This window comes from Ahaetulla prasina, chromosome 3 (assembly GCF_028640845.1).
Source record: "Ahaetulla prasina isolate Xishuangbanna chromosome 3, ASM2864084v1, whole genome shotgun sequence".
Taxonomy (NCBI): Eukaryota; Metazoa; Chordata; class Lepidosauria; order Squamata; family Colubridae; genus Ahaetulla; species Ahaetulla prasina.
The window spans coordinates 12,275,036-12,290,657 of NC_080541.1; the positions used below are offsets into that span (position 1 = coordinate 12,275,036).

The window sequence follows — 15,622 nt, forward strand, 5'->3', positions numbered from 1 at the left end:
TGCCAAGTTTGGAGACCCACTTTAAGCCATGCAATAAGATCTTTTGAAGCATTCGTTTATAAATCCCATTAATCTCTTTGCCGCTTCTTAGTTTCTCATGCTTTGGGAGTGTCGTGTCCCACTCCTCCGCTGACGGCCGGGTCAGGGAAATCCGAATCAGGTGTGCCTCTGCAGCTCTGCCAAAGTCCTAGCAAAGTCCTCAGGGCAGGCAGGAGACCAGAAAGTGACTTCAGCAAGATATGTTTAGATTTTGCCTGACTCAGAGAATGCCAGAAAGCAGATCCTTTATATAGGCCATGGGGTGTGGCTCCATGACTCAGCACTTATCCAGGCCTGCCCCTCCCTTCCTTCTGTTGCCTCCGCCTATCAAGTCTTCTGATGCGAAGGTCACTCCAGTCGGCAGCTGTTGTCAATAGACCTCCCTCAGGCTCACATGCTGTGGAGGAGGGGGAGGGGTCTAGTTGCTCCGTTTGCCTGGGCATGGAGCCAGAGCTGGGGGCTGGAGATATTTCCTCCTCTTCAGCCTGTCTGGGCATGGAGCCAGGGCTGGGGCCGGGAGGCATACTAGAACATTCCTCCGTGTTCGGAAGCAGATAAGCAGGCCCCGGCTGTGGTGAGATTGGGCGAGACACAACGGGGAGTTTGGAGACCCCTGGCATAAAATAATACAAAGTGGGTAAGAAGAAAGCTAAACGTCCTGGGAAGAAGTAAGCATCTCTCTTCTGTTGCGCTTAGTGGCGGATTTGGTGGGACAGAATAGAAGAGAATGGTAGAGTCAGCAGGTAATTAATGCCTCATTGAGAAAGGATAAGGGACTACTCCTCCATTCTTCTTCTTCTTGTGCCATATTTGTCATTCGACGTTGGCGATCATGTTGGTGATCCTATTTTTATCAACAGCCACACGAAAAAATGCTGTTAAGTTTTGTTCTCTTAGATTTTGAAGCCATGATGATGTTCTTCTGCCTGGACTTTGTTTGCCTTTCATCTTTCCTTGGAGGATTAAATGACGTATACCATATTTTTCTGGATGTCCAAAATATTCCAACTTTCACTTTTTTACGGTTTGGATGATTTCCCTTGGCTTTCCCAGGCAGCTGATCACCTCCTCATTTCTGATTTTGTCAACCCAACTTATCCGTAACCGCCACCTGTAAATCCACATTTCAAATGCTTCTAGTCTCTTCACGTGGCTTTCTGTCAGAGACCAACTCTCCACTCTGTAGAACAGGATAGAAAAGATGTAACAACTGACAAGCCTGATTTTCAATCTTAGGCTTATGTCATGACAGCAGAAGACCTTTTGTCGTGTCTGCGCCCCCCCGAGCCGGGCCTCCTGTCAGAAAGTGACTTGGAGCCGGGCCTCCAGCCAGAAAATGACTTGGAAAGTGAGGGGGAAGGGCCATCAGGACTTACCTCTGGAGTACCGGCTTCCCTGGCTCAGCTCCAGGAGCCAGAAACAGGCCAGGTGGAAGAGGTAATGAGGCCTCTGTCCCCTTTCCCCCCTCAGGCCACGCCTTCAGACCCAGCTGATGGCAATCAGGCCTGACTGGACCCTAGGTTTCGTAGGCAGGAAAGGAGGGAACAACAGAAGCAAGGGTGGGGCAGGCCTAGGAAGTGCTGAGTCATGGAGCCACACCCCACAGGGTATAAAGGCAGCCAGAGCTGCTATGCGTCTTCCTAGCAGGCAAATCAACTGAGTAACTAAGAGCTGAAGTTTGTTCCTGGGTGACTCATAGGCGTCGAGGGAAATAACAGAGACACTTGTCATACGCTCGCTATTTTGCTGCCAGAGCTGATAGTGCCGGCTAATTAAGCCATCACTCGGACAGAGGCGAAGGAGGACAGAACACCTTTTTTTCATTTTGAAGAATATTCCATTCTGCCCTACTAAATCCACCACTCAGCCCAACAGAAGTGTTTGAGCTTCTAGTACTGCCTCTGTACCTGGCAAATCCATATCAACCAACCAAAGAATGAAAAATTGGGCTCTTGATTCCTAAACTCTTGAACATTATCCTATTCCAGCGCACTGGCAATAACAGCTTATCTTTGACTGGCATTAACTGTCAGATAGAGAACCTAAAAGGTAAAGGTTCCCCTCGCACATATGTGCTAGTCGTTCCCGACTCTAGGAGGCGGTGCTCATCTCCGTTTCAAAGCCGAAGAGTCCGAAGACGTCTCCGTGGTCATGTGGTCGGCATGACTAAACACCAAAGGCACACAGAACGCTGTTACCTTCCCACCAAAGGTGGTCCCTATTTTTCTACTTGCATTTTTTACGTGCTTTCGAACTGCTAAGTTGGCAGAAGCTGGGACAAGTAATGGGAGCTCATCCCGTTAACGCGGCACTAGGGATTCGAACCGCTGAACTGCCGACCTTTTTGATCGACAAGCTCAGCGTCTTAGCCTCTGAGCCACCTTCAGAGAACCTAAGCTGTTCTTTGTTTTGATTGAAGAAGACAATATTTTACCCTTGGGAATTTGTGCTTCTCCTTGTGGTAAATAAGCTATCTAAGAAATGGAAGCTACAGAGGGTCAGCCTTAATATTAAACCTAGGTTCATCTATTAACCCTAAAATCTTGCTGGCTTTGTTATTAGCACTGCTTACCTGTTTTTAACTTCCAACTTGCTACTGAAGACCTGCACTTCCCTTCGTTTCAGTTTCTTCAATAGTAAACCATGGTTTGTGGGATCCTTGGTGCTTTCTGAGTTGGTTATTTACTTGATGTCTGCAACCAAAAGAACCAAGGGAGACATGATAGCAGTGTTCCAATATCTCAGGGGCTGCCACAAAGAAGAGGGAGTCAAGCTATTCTCCAAAGCACCTGAGAGTAGAACAAGAAGCAATGGGTGGAAACTAATCAAGGAGAGAAGCAACCTAGAACTAAGGAGAAATTTCCTGACAGAACAATCAATAAGTGGAACGACTTGCCTCCAGAAGTTGTGAATGCTCCATTATTGGAAATTTTTAAGAAAATGTCTGAAATAGTGTAGGGTTTCCTGCCTGGGCAGGGGGTTGGACTAGAAGGCCTCCAAGGTCCCTTCCAACTCTGTTATTATGTTATGTTATGTCAAGCTGAGAGAGCACCAAGGACCCCACAATTCAACCATGAGCTCTAAATATTCCCTTCTCTTGAAACCATGTTTTGTCCCCATTCTTTAACTTCTCGCTGTGAGTCCTGCCTATTAATCTTATCAATTCCCCTCTTAATTTAAACCTGAGCCAACTAAACTCCATGCTTCCTGCAGCTGTTATAGCAAAAATGTTTTTTTCCCTAAAGTATGCCTCCCTGGGCAGTCATCTCCTGATCTCCTGATACACTAATAAGGCTCCCTAATGCAACTGCTTTTCGAAAATTGCATTTGATAACAACTCTGTGCATTAAGAACAGTTCAATTAGCCGAATACCTTTTAGAAAGGTTTCTCATTAGGGACACAATTGGCAGAGGAATGCCAGTTAACTATGTCCAGATGAGGTTCCTGTCTCTCTGGAAATAATTAAATCCATTTCATCAAGTCTTTTAAATTCACTTACTGGAGAAAAAGTATATTTAAAAGGATGTGTTTTTGGTTTTTTTGCTTCGCTTTCAATAGAGGCCTACCCCTGGGGGACGCCAGCCGACATTGTTTGGCGGACGGCACCCTGAGAAGACCCTCTCTGTGTGAGCGTACGGGTCGGTGGGAGGCATAAGGTAACAGCAGGCGGTCCCGTAAGTACCCGGGCCCTAAGCCATGGAGTGCTTTAAAGGTGGTAACCAAAACCTTAAAGCGCACCCGAAAGACCACAGGAAGCCAGTGCAGACTGCGCAGGAGCGGTGTTACGTGGGAGCAACGTTTGGCTCCCTCAATCACCCGCGCAGCTGCATTCTGAACTAGCTGAAGCCTCCGGGTGCACTTCAAGGGGAGCCCCATGTAGAGAGCATTGCAATAATCCAAACGAGAGGTGACAAGAGCGTGAGTGACCGTGCATAAGGCATCCCGGTCAAGGAAGGGGCGCAACTGGCGGACCAAGCGTACTTGGTAAAAGGCCCTCCTGGAGACGGCCGCCAAATGATCTTCAAACGACAGCCGTCCATCCAGGAGGACACCCAAGTTGCGCACCCTTTCCATTGGGGCCAATAACTTGCCCCCAACAGTCAGCTGCGGTTGCAGCTGACTGTACTGGGGTGCCGGCATCCACAGCCACTCCGTCTTGGAGGGATTGAGCTCCCCCTACCCGTCACTACCCTCCCCCCCCCTTAAAAGCCCCTTTAAAAAGGGATTGGACAACCATTTATCTGAAACGGTACAGGACTTCCTGCTTGAGCATGGGGTTGGGCTAGAAGACCTCCAAGGTCCCCTCCCACTCTGTTATTCTGTTATTAAGGGAGTCCTGGCAAGTCATCACAGCCCCCTTTCTCATTGTCCAAAATTGCAGCACTATCATGATTTGGCCACTATAAGCAGTCAGTTATTTGGGAGGTATGTTCTGTCATGACCTATTTTAGGTCATGACCTATTTTTTTTCAGGCTGTTTTTTTTTTACTCCAATTTTGGTGGGGTGTGTGGACTGGATATGCCAAAATGGGTTCAATTCAATTAGTATTAGGTATTTTTCATGACAGGTTTAGACTGCATTCGTTTAACCTAGTGGTAGTCAACCTGGTCCCTACCGCCCACTAGTGGGTGTTCCAGCTTTCATGAAGGGCGGGAGGGGTTTTATACTGAAGCACTTTCCTTTTTTTTTTAATTTAATTGGCTTTTTAAAAAGATTTCATAGCATTATTTAAAAACATTTTCATTAGGTTTTCATAAAATTCCCTGTGACAATTTAAATTTCTGAAAATATACTATTTGTATCGCCCGCGCATAAGTTTAGTTCACGTTATGTAAGTGAAACTAAATGGCGCTCTAGTGCGACCGCAGACAAAAGAGCTTCATCCTGGAATAGCTCGCGTATCTCCCCCCACACCACCCAGCTGTAACAGACAAGCAGAGCTGGTAGCCGGCGCCCCCCCAAACCCAATCCACAATGTGCGAGAGACATTGCAATAATCCAAACGAGAGGTGACAAGAGCGTGAGTGACCGTGCATAAGGCATCCCGGTCAAGGAAGGGGCGCAACTGGCGGACCAAGCGTACTTGGTAAAAGGCCCTCCTGGAGACGGCCGCCAAATGATCTTCAAACGACAGCCGTCCATCCAGGAGGACACCCAAGTTGCGCACCCTTTCCATTGGGGCCAATAACTTCCCCCCAACAGTCAGCTGCGGTTGCAGCTGACTGTACTGGGGTGCCGGCATCCACAGCCACTCCGTCTTGGAGGGATTGAGCTCCCCCTACCCGTCACTACCCTCCCCCCCCTTAAAAGCCCCTTTAAAAAGGGATTGGACAACCATTTATCTGAAACGGTACAGGACTTCCTGCTTGAGCATGGGGTTGGGCTAGAAGACCTCCAAGGTCCCCTCCCACTCTGTTATTCTGTTATTAAGGGAGTCCTGGCAAGTCATCACAGCCCCCTTTCTCATTGTCCAAAATTGCAGCACTATCATGATTTGGCCACTATAAGCAGTCAGTTATTTGGGAGGTATGTTCTGTCATGACCTATTTTAGGTCATGACCTATTTTTTTTCAGGCTGTTTTTTTTTTACTCCAATTTTGGTGGGGTGTGTGGACTGGATATGCCAAAATGGGTTCAATTCAATTAGTATTAGGTATTTTTCATGACAGGTTTAGACTGCATTCGTTTAACCTAGTGGTAGTCAACCTGGTCCCTACCGCCCACTAGTGGGTGTTCCAGCTTTCATGATGGGCGGTAGGGGTTTTGCGATACTGAAGCACTTTCCTTTTTTTTTTAATTTAATTGGCTTTTTAAAAAGATTTCATAGCATTATTTAAAAACATTTTCATTAGGTTTTCATAAAATTCCCTGTGACAATTTAAATTTCTGAAAATATACTATTTGTATCGCCCGCGCATAAGTTTAGTTCACGTTATGTAAGTGAAACTAAATGGCGCTCTAGTGCGACCGCAGACAAAAGAGCTTCATCCTGGAATAGCTCGCGTATCTCCCCCCACACCACCCAGCTGTAACAGACAAGCAGAGCTGGTAGCCGGCGCCCCCCCAAACCCAATCCACAATGTGCGAGAGACATGTGCAGACGATACATGGTGCATTACTGTGGAACCGGTGGGCGGTTAGAAAATTTTACTACTAACAGAGATACAAAAGTGGGCGGTAGGTATAAAAAGGTTGACTACCCCTGGTATAACCAATTTAGATTTGTTCAGAGCTGATTTACTCTGTGCGCATTAACAGACTGGGTGTCGTGTCCCACTCCTCCTCTGACGGCCAGGTCTGGAAAGTCTGTCTCAAGAGTGGCCACGAAGCCTCTGCAGCTTTGCCAAAGTCCTGTCAGAGTTCTCAGGGCAGGCAGGAGTCCAAGGTGTGACTTCAGCAACCAGATTAGACTGGGAATGCCAGAAAGCAGATCCTTTATATAGGCCATGGGGTGTGGCTCCATGACTCAGCACTTATCCAGGCCTGCCCCTCCCTTCCTTTTGCTGACGTCGCCTCTCCATTCTCCGGAAGCGGGGATCTGTCCACCCTCCAGCTGCCGGCAATTCTAGCTCGTGACTGGCTTCATGCTCACACGCTGTGGGGGGGGGGAGGTTTATTTGCTCAGTCTGTCTGGGCATGGTGCCAAGACTGGGGGCTGGAGGCATGCCAGGCCATTCATCTTGCTCAGTTTGTCTGGGCATGGTGCCAGGACTGGGGGCTGGAGGCATGCCAGGCCATTCGTCTTCATTATCAGTCTCTGGCTGAGATAGCAGGAGATGAGAGGGGCCCGGCTGCGGAGAGGGGGACGGGCGAGGCACAACACTGGGGTCCGATAAAGTTTTTTTGGTGTTCCTGCAATAGAATAGAATAGAATAGAATTTTATTGGCCAAGTGTGATTGGACACACAAGGAATTTGTCTTGGTGCATATGCTCTCAGTGTACATAAAAGAAAAGATACGTTCATCAAGATCAACACATCAGCCTTATGGTTGAACCCGGTTACCGAATTGTGGAAACTTATCTACTTATAAGTAAGATAAGTCATCTGCTTACTAATGTTTCTCCATATTGTTTTCAGGCAAGTTGTTTTGGTACCAGGTGCATTACGACATGCACGTCCGCACACACACACGAGAGCATCTTCATTACTGCTCCCAGTGCAACTACTCCTCCATCACCAAAAATTGTCTTAAGCGCCATGTCATCCAGAAGCATAGCAACATTTTGCTGAAATGCCCCACCGAAGACTGCGATTATTCTACCCCGGATAAGTACAAACTCCAAGCCCATCTCAAAGTGCACTCAGAGTTGGTAAGCCTGGAACGTGGATAGTACCTTTGTTTAAACTTTCAATTTACATGTTTTATCAGATTTTTTAAAACTACAGGTAGTCCTTGACATTCAACAGTTGGTGTAGTGACCATTCGGCGTTGGAAAAAAAGAGACTGGTGACCATTTTTCACAGTTACAACCTTGATGGTCACATGATCAAAACTGACCACTTGGCAACTGACTCATATTTATGACGGGGTCATGCGATTACTTTTGGCAACCTTCTGACAAGCAAAATTGACGAGGAAATCAGATTCAGTTAACAACCGTGTGATTAACTTAGCAACCTGCAGTGGTTCACTTAACAACCGCTTCAAGAAAGAATGTAAAATGAGGCAAGACTCACTAAACAAGTGTCTGATTTAGCAACATGGATTTTGGGCTCCATTGTCATAAGTCAAGGACTACCTGTGCCCATCTCCTCCCCAAGGAGATTCTGGGTGGTGTACAAATAAAATAGTAAAAGCATAAAAACAGTATATAAAATTTGAAGGATGCAAGCAATTTAAAAAGGGGGATTTAAAACAAAATTTGCTACATTTTCTGCAGGGTGAAGCTCAAATGTCAATTCTACCATTATATTGTTTGCATTTGCTCTATAAATAGCTGTGGTCAACCTTCTAAACTTCTCCAGCTAAGTAGTACTACTATATTTGTTTCTCAGTTCAGGCGTGGGACAGTCTGAATTTTGGGACTATGATTATGGATTGGTTGCATAAAAAGGAAAAAAAAAAAGTTGTGTGCCACTGGAGCACAACAACCTCTGAATGAGTTCCCTAACTAAATACTAGGCATTTTATATCCGGATGAATTGGTTGCATTTGGATTATTTTGCATAATTTAATTTTGGGCTTCTTTTGCATTAGTAATCAAGAGACCCCAGAACCTAGGGAACATTTATTGCCTTGACTACTGATGCATCAAAACAAGTACAGCTTATGGGGAAAAGCTCCTTGCTGTTAATAATTTCATACCTTAATGATTTTTACACTAGGTGGCATGCCTGTATGGAAATAACATCTCAGTTATACACATTGAATTGGACAAAAATATAGAAAGGGCATGAAAATTACCTTCTTTTCTTCCTTGCTTCCTTGCTTCCTTCCTTCTTTCCTTGCTTTTCTTTCTATCTTTCTACTTACTTACTTTTTTCTTTCTTTCCCCTTCTTTCTTTCCATTTCTCTCTCTCTCTCTCTCTCTTTCTTCCTTCCTTCCTTGCTTGCTTGCTTTTCTTTCTATCTTTCTATCTTTCTACTTACTTACTTTTTTCTTTCTTTCCCCTTCTTTCTTTCCATTTCTCTCTCTCTCTCTCTCTCTTTCTTCCTTCCTTCCTTGCTTGCTTGCTTTTCTTTCTATCTTTCTATCTTTCTACTTACTTATTTACTTCTTTCTTTCTAGCTTTCTTCTTTCTTTCTTTTTCTTTCTCTTTCTTTCTCTTTCTTTCCTCCTTCCTTTCTTGCTTTTCTTTCTAGCTTTCTTTTCTTTCTTTCTTTCTTTCTTTCTTTCTTTCTTTCTTTCTTTCTTTCTTTCTTTCTTTCTTTCTTTCTTTCTTTCCCTTCCTTCCTTCCTTCCTCAATTGAGTTGAGGCAAATTTATTCAGCAATACATATAACCTTCCTCTCCTTACCTTTTTGAGAAGGAAGAGCTGTATATAAAATTGCCTCCATGGATTGCTAATTTTCTGGCCTTATCTGGGAGCAAGAGTGCCTCCAGCCATCTCCCAGCATCCTTGACTAAATCTCTTCGTCCCCTTGGCACACCAGCCATATGCCCTTCAGTCATGCTTATCCAAGTCCTCCCCTTCCCTTCCGCCTTAATTATCTTTTCATCTTCTCTCCTTGACGCATTGGCCAAAGTCTCAGCAAGCCCATTGACAACAAAAGGCCTGAAAAATGATGTTTTCTACTTGACTTTGCAGCTTCCTTGCACATGAGCCTTGTACAGGATTTATGTAGAGAGGAAGGTGGCTGGAACCAATTGGCTTGGGCTCTTTGTTTGCAGGGTGAGATATAATCAGTGAAGGAGAAGTGAGAGCCATGGGAAATAAGAAATCCTTTTGTTGCATAGTACATGCAATCCATAGGCTGGAAAGGACCTCAAAGGTCTTCTAGTCACCCCCTGTTCAAGGCAGGACACCTTATATCTGCGTTCACCAACTGGTGGTGCGTGGACAAATTTTGGTGGTCTGCAGAAACATTATTTGCATTTTTTTATATTGCACTAAATCAGGGGTCCTCAAACTACGACCCCTGGGCCAGATACTTGCAATGAATGTTTGTGTTGCTGCAGAGAGTCTCCCCCTTCGGGGTCTTTTTGTGTGGGTCGGAGGGGGGACAGAAATTCCGATTTGGGGTTCCTGGTGTGGGACTTTGGGCGAAGGCTGGTGACGAAGAGCCGGAAGGCCTTGTTCTAGTGGGACTGCATCATGGCCTGGAATTTATTTATTTATTTATTTTATTTTATTTTTGCATTTATATCCCGCCCTTCTCCGAAGACTCAGGGCGGCTTACACTATGTCTGATCATGAACTGGCTGATCATCTTAGGTTGCTGAGCCTCCAGGCACCAGTACCTGGCCTTGCACTCCCACAGGTCTTCCCGCTGCTTGGAAAGCCTATGCTCCTAGTCCTGAGTGAGGTGCTTCTGCTGACCCTCCTTCTCGGTCAGATCCAATTAGAACTGAGCCAGCTGTTTTGCCAAATCTTTCTTATGGTGGCTGCTTAGCTCCAGCAACTGCTTCCTGTTGGGGCCCTAAGGAGCCTGGGCGGGCAGGCGAGGAGGCCCTGGGAGGGGAGGGGCGAGTAGAGGCTGGGGAGCTGCGCCCCTCAATGTGAGTGACATCGAGCTGACCACAACCACCCAGTCACATGACCACCTAGCCACACCCAGCCAGTCATTAGGCAGATCATATTAGTGGTCCGCAGGATTTAAACTTATGAATTTAGTGGTCCCTGAGGTCTGAAAATTTGGGGACCCCTGCCTTATATCATCCCGATCAAATTGACTTTGATCCCGATCAAAGTTGACTTTGTATATAATATACAAATGGATGAAGACTATTGCTTAACACAGTGTAAGCCGCCCTGAGTCTTTGGAGAAGGGCGGGATATAAATTCAAATTAAAAAAAAAATGGCTATCCAATTTCTTCTTAAAGCCCTCCAAGTCTTGGAGTACCCACTACTTCTGAAGATGAGCCGTCCCACTGATTAATCGTTTTCACCGTTAAAAAAATACCTCCTTAATTTCTAGGTTGGTTCTCTCTTTAACACAGATAAAAAGAGAGGAAATGCAGAACTGTCATAACCAAGCCAGTCAACTAGGAATTTGCCGGAAATATTCTGTCCCCTTTCACCTGTCACGTTTTACGGAGAAAAGTAGAATCTTTTGAATCTACCTTACTATACTGTGTTTTAGTTTTTGTCGTATTTTGAAATGGCCCACTTCTGTTTTAAAACCGTCGAAAGAAGCCAGGAGGCGCTAAGCCACTGTGAGCCTCCTTACAGGTTAAACAATTTTTGATGCCTATATCGCAAAAGAACAAAAGGAAATTTTGTCAATGCTATTCCCCCCCTCCCCTTCTCTGATGCCTGACTGTGTTTATGTATTTTTTTTTCCTTAAAAAGAAACGGTCAGCATGGAGCATCTGACGTTTTTAGAGCTCTTCTATACTGACAGAAGATTGGCTGTCAGCCAATATCTCCACCAGGTCGAACCCCTTCGGGGTGTGTGTGTGTGTGGAAAAAACAAAAATGAAAATGTTCAGAAGGGCCAATTTCCTACTCTGACTAAGTACCGTGTCTCTGAAAACCCCAGGTTGGTTTTTCAGAAAGCAGCAGGAAATTGTGAGCAAATTGGGGGGAAATCCTTCTATAAATGCACCGTAGCGTTTACAGGTATTTATTAGGATGATTATAGCCCTGAATTAGAAAAAGAATGCTCAGCTGAGTTCCTTCTGCATAGAAAAGCCTGGGCTTGTTTTCTGATCACGGTCTCCGGTTTTTATTTGTAGCCGTTGATCTCTTACAAACTGCTGTGCTCTGTGTGCGTTTGTAGTCTATCGCAAAGGTACCTACAGCTTCCGCGGTGCTTAAGAGCCAAGGACTTTGATTGAATAGCAGAGTTTTCAACATAATGCCAGAGAAAAACAAGTAAAACTTCCAGTTACCTTTTTTAAAAAAAATTGAATTTATATCCCGCCCTTCTCCGAAGACTCAGGGCGGCTTACACAGTGTTAAGCAATAGTCTCATCCATTTGTATATTATATACAAAGTCAACTTGTATTGCCCCCCCAACAATCTGGGTCCTCATTTTACCTACCTTATAAAGGATGGAAGGCTGAGTCAACCTTGGGCCTGGTGGGACTAGAACCTGCAGTAATTGTAATTGCAGGCAGCTGTGTGTTAATAACAGACTTTTGAGCCACTTCCCAGCCCTTTTGCCTAAATTGGATGTTTTTCACCATCCTCTCTCTATACCTCTGTTATTTTTTCCCCCCTTTTTAAATAAAGTACAACACAGATGATCCTCGACTTAGGATCATCATGAAGCCTGCCCATTATGGTCGCAAGTCATAAAGTGGGTCACCCACATGACCAACCTGGTTTTATGACCATTTTGCAGCGGTCGTTAAGCAAACCAATTGTTCACGATGGGCTGGTTTTGTCGAAAAATGCTGGTTTTTTTGTTTTTGTTTTTTTATTTGAATTTATATCCCGCCCTTCTCCGAAGACTCAGGACGGCTTCCATTGTGTTAAGCAATAGTCTCATCCATTTGTATATTATATACAAAGTCAACTTATTGCCCCCAACAATCTATATACAAAGTCAATTTATATACAAAGTCAAAGTCAACTTACCTACCTTATAAAGGATGGAAGGCTGAGTCAACCTTGGGCCTGGTGGGGCTTGAACCTGCAGTAATTGCAAGCAGCTGTGTTAATAACAGACAGACTTAGTCTGCTGAGCCACGAGAGGCCCTTTTTTCAGTAAAAACATGGTGAAATGCAGTCGCACGAGTGCAGACGGCTGCAAACAGTTGTAAATGCAGGCACCCAAAATATTGTGACATGACCAGTGTGTGTGTGTGTGTGCATTGGAAGTTCATTGGAACTTTGAAACTGGGTCATAAGTACCATAGCAGAGCTGAAGAAGCGTCTTGGATGAGAAGCGAAACGTCTTCCAAGAAAAAACAGAAAATCCAGTTGCCTCTTGAAAAAGCATCTTTGGGACAACCATGACCTGGATGACTGAGAATCTCCATAGACGGGAGTCACATCGCCACCTCAATATGATTGATGCTCTCTGTGTGTGCTAAATCAGGCCTGAAATCTGACTGGTCCAGATCATTCTTTTTTTTTTTTATTTGCATTTATATCCCGCCCTTCTCCGAAGATTCAGGGCGGCTTACACTATGTCAAGCAATAGTCTTCATCCTATTTGTATATTTATATACAAAGTCAACTTATTGCCCCCAACAATCTGGGTCCTCATTTTAACTACCTTATAAAGGATGGAAGGCTGAGTCAACCTTGGGCCTGGTGGGACTTGAACCTGCAGTAATTGCATGCAGCTGCTGTTAATAACAGACTGCATTAGTCTGTTGAGCCACCAGAGGTCCATGGGGTGATTTATTCCTAGGCCGTTGCAGTTGTAGCCCGACCACTTGCCAGAATGTATAACATCCAGGAGACTTTCTTCCATAAAATGTCCAGACGGTTTGGCTTGATAGAACGTGCTAAACCTCCAAAGAAAAGGAGTTTCAGAAGAGCTAACTTGATTTTGACCCTCTGCTGATGCAGTCTTAAATATCATGAGAAGTTAGTATTGCTTCTTTATACCACACTAGTGAGGTCACACAATTCTGATCACCATAATGCAAAAAAAAAAAGATCTAGAAAGTGTGCAGAGAAAAGCAACTAAGATGATAAAGGGTCTGGAGGCTAAAACATATGAAGAACGGTTGCAGGACCTGGGCATGTCTAGTCTATTGAAGAGAAGGTTTAGAGGCGATGTGATAGCTGTCTTCTGGTACTTGAGGGGCTGTCACAAAGAAGAGTTAGTGACTTATTCTCCAAAGCTCCAGAGAGCAGGACAAGAAATCATGAGTGGAAGTTTGTTAAAAAGACCTCCAATCTAGAAATGAGAAGGACATTGAGAACAATTAATCAATGGAATAGGGATTTTGGGTATTCCATCACTGAAGGTTTTCAAAAAGAGCCTAGACAACCATTTGATCTGGATGTGATACGATCTCTTGCCTGTTGGATTAGAACAGGGGTCTCCAACCTTGGCAACTTTAAGCCTGGAGGACTTCAATTCCCAGAATTCCCCAGCCAGCTTTGCTGGCTGGGGGATTCTGGGAGTTGAAGTCCTCCAGGCTTAAAGTTGCCAAGGTTGGAGACCCCTGGATTAGAAGACCTCTGAGGTCCCTTCTGTCAGAGCTTGTTTGCAGCACACACAATCAGACAATTCAGTAGGATTCAAAACTTCTTTATATACATAATAACACATAAGGCATTTATACAATACCCATGCTGGTTTTTCCAACGTAGTAGAGAGGAGAAGATAGTATGTACAAACACAGGCCAAAATGGAAGCACAAAATGAAGAAGGCCAAATGGAGGAGGGAGAAGCTAGTGCCCTCAAGTTTACATACAGAACAGTTAAAAGCCACGGCCAGGCTCCAAACTGTCTCTTATGGCCCCATGAAACAAATACTATGTTTCAGTTACCAAACAGCCCTCATTGGCTGTCCCTATTCTAGTTCATGAATATACTGACGCCTTCCAGCCTTAGGATGTTACGTTCTATTCATACTAGAAAATGTGTTCATGTTATGCTTTTTTTTTTTCCTCTTATAAACATGGACATTTTTTGATAGTGACTATATCTAATTCTTTTACATTTGAGCCAAAATCTCTGAAGATGCTGAAAGTCAAATTCTAATTTCTCCTTGACAGAAGAATTGCAGATCCAGAGATACGTTAAAAATGATCGCTTATCGTTGAGATTTACTCCTCCTGATAAATCTCAGCCCTGAAAATGTTTTCTAATGAGCACATATCCCAACAAGAAATATCAAATTTTAAACTCGTTCATATTATACTTATTACCACGTCAAAGTGAAGGTCTTACATATAGTGATGAGAATTTTTTGATATTCTCTGTGTGGCTGGAATTTTCCTTCGTAGACCACTCTTACTCTGCAAGAAAATCTTTTTTTTTTTTATCTCGATGAGTCTCGTGTAGCATTTGGCTTTTTTGGGAAGCAAATCTTGGCATTTGTTAGAAGTGGAGCAGTCTGTCTCTTCCACACTGTCAAAGTTCCCAGGAGCCTTTATGGAGCTGGCTGCATATGTTCAGAATTGAATTAAGAGTCTCCAACTCATCAACTTGGCTTCGAAATTATTAGCTTTTGGGATGATAATGTACTTGAGGTTCTGCGTATTTATTGTCTGGTTTCTGAAATGTTCACTTCCCATCGAGCAGCTATTCAAACATCGGTAGAAATAATAGTTTAGGGGCTTGGAATCCATTCTCATTTAGCTCTTTGTTTTCCCCTACGTGGGATGGAGTGGTCCCAGATATTATTTACGCATAACATTTGCGGAAGAAAGCAATTTCAGTCTAGCAGAGGTAGTGTCAGTCTTTTTAAAACCTGCCATTTCTAAAGCCAGTTTTAATTTTGAATCCCATGACCTGTTAAATTAAAGAAGATTGGTCTGCCAGGCTGCATCTGTCCTTTTGCAAGAGCTGCTTCATAATATACAGTATAGTAATGCTAAACAAATTATTGCTCATGAGATGATACTAAACTCCCAACAATTTCCAGCCATGCTTGACATAGAAATAGAAGTCCTTCCTTCCTTCCTTCCTTCCTTCCTTCCTTCCTTCCTTCCTTCCTTCCTTCCTTCCTTCCTCTGGTGGCGTAGTAGTGATTAGAATGCAGTATTGCAGGCAAATTCTGCCCGCTGCTAGGAGTTCAATCCTGACTGGCTCAAGGTTGATTCAGTTTTCCACCTTTCGGAGGTTGGTAATATGAGGACCCAGATTGTTGGGTGAAATAGGCTGACTCTGTAAACCGCTTAGAGAGGGCTGTAAAGCAGGAGTCTCCAACCTTGGTCCCTTTGAGACTTGTGGACTTCAACTCCCAGAATCCCTCAGCCAGCAAAGCTGGGAGTTGAAGTCCACAAGTCTCAAAGGGACCAAGGTTGGAGACCCCTGCTGTAAAGCACTGTGAAGCGGTAT

At 44.4% G+C, this 15,622-nt stretch overlaps 1 protein-coding gene across 2 annotated transcripts in view; it reads left to right on the top strand.

Moving 5' to 3' along the window:
* Positions 1-15,622, top strand: part of ZFAT (zinc finger and AT-hook domain containing) — a 210,901-nt gene that overhangs the window by 111,118 nt on the left and 84,161 nt on the right. For both annotated transcript variants that reach the window (XM_058175106.1, XM_058175105.1), the window contains exon 7: positions 7,121-7,353. In XM_058175106.1, the coding sequence (XP_058031089.1) occupies positions 7,121-7,353 (233 nt within the window). The remainder of the gene's footprint in view (positions 1-7,120; positions 7,354-15,622) is intronic.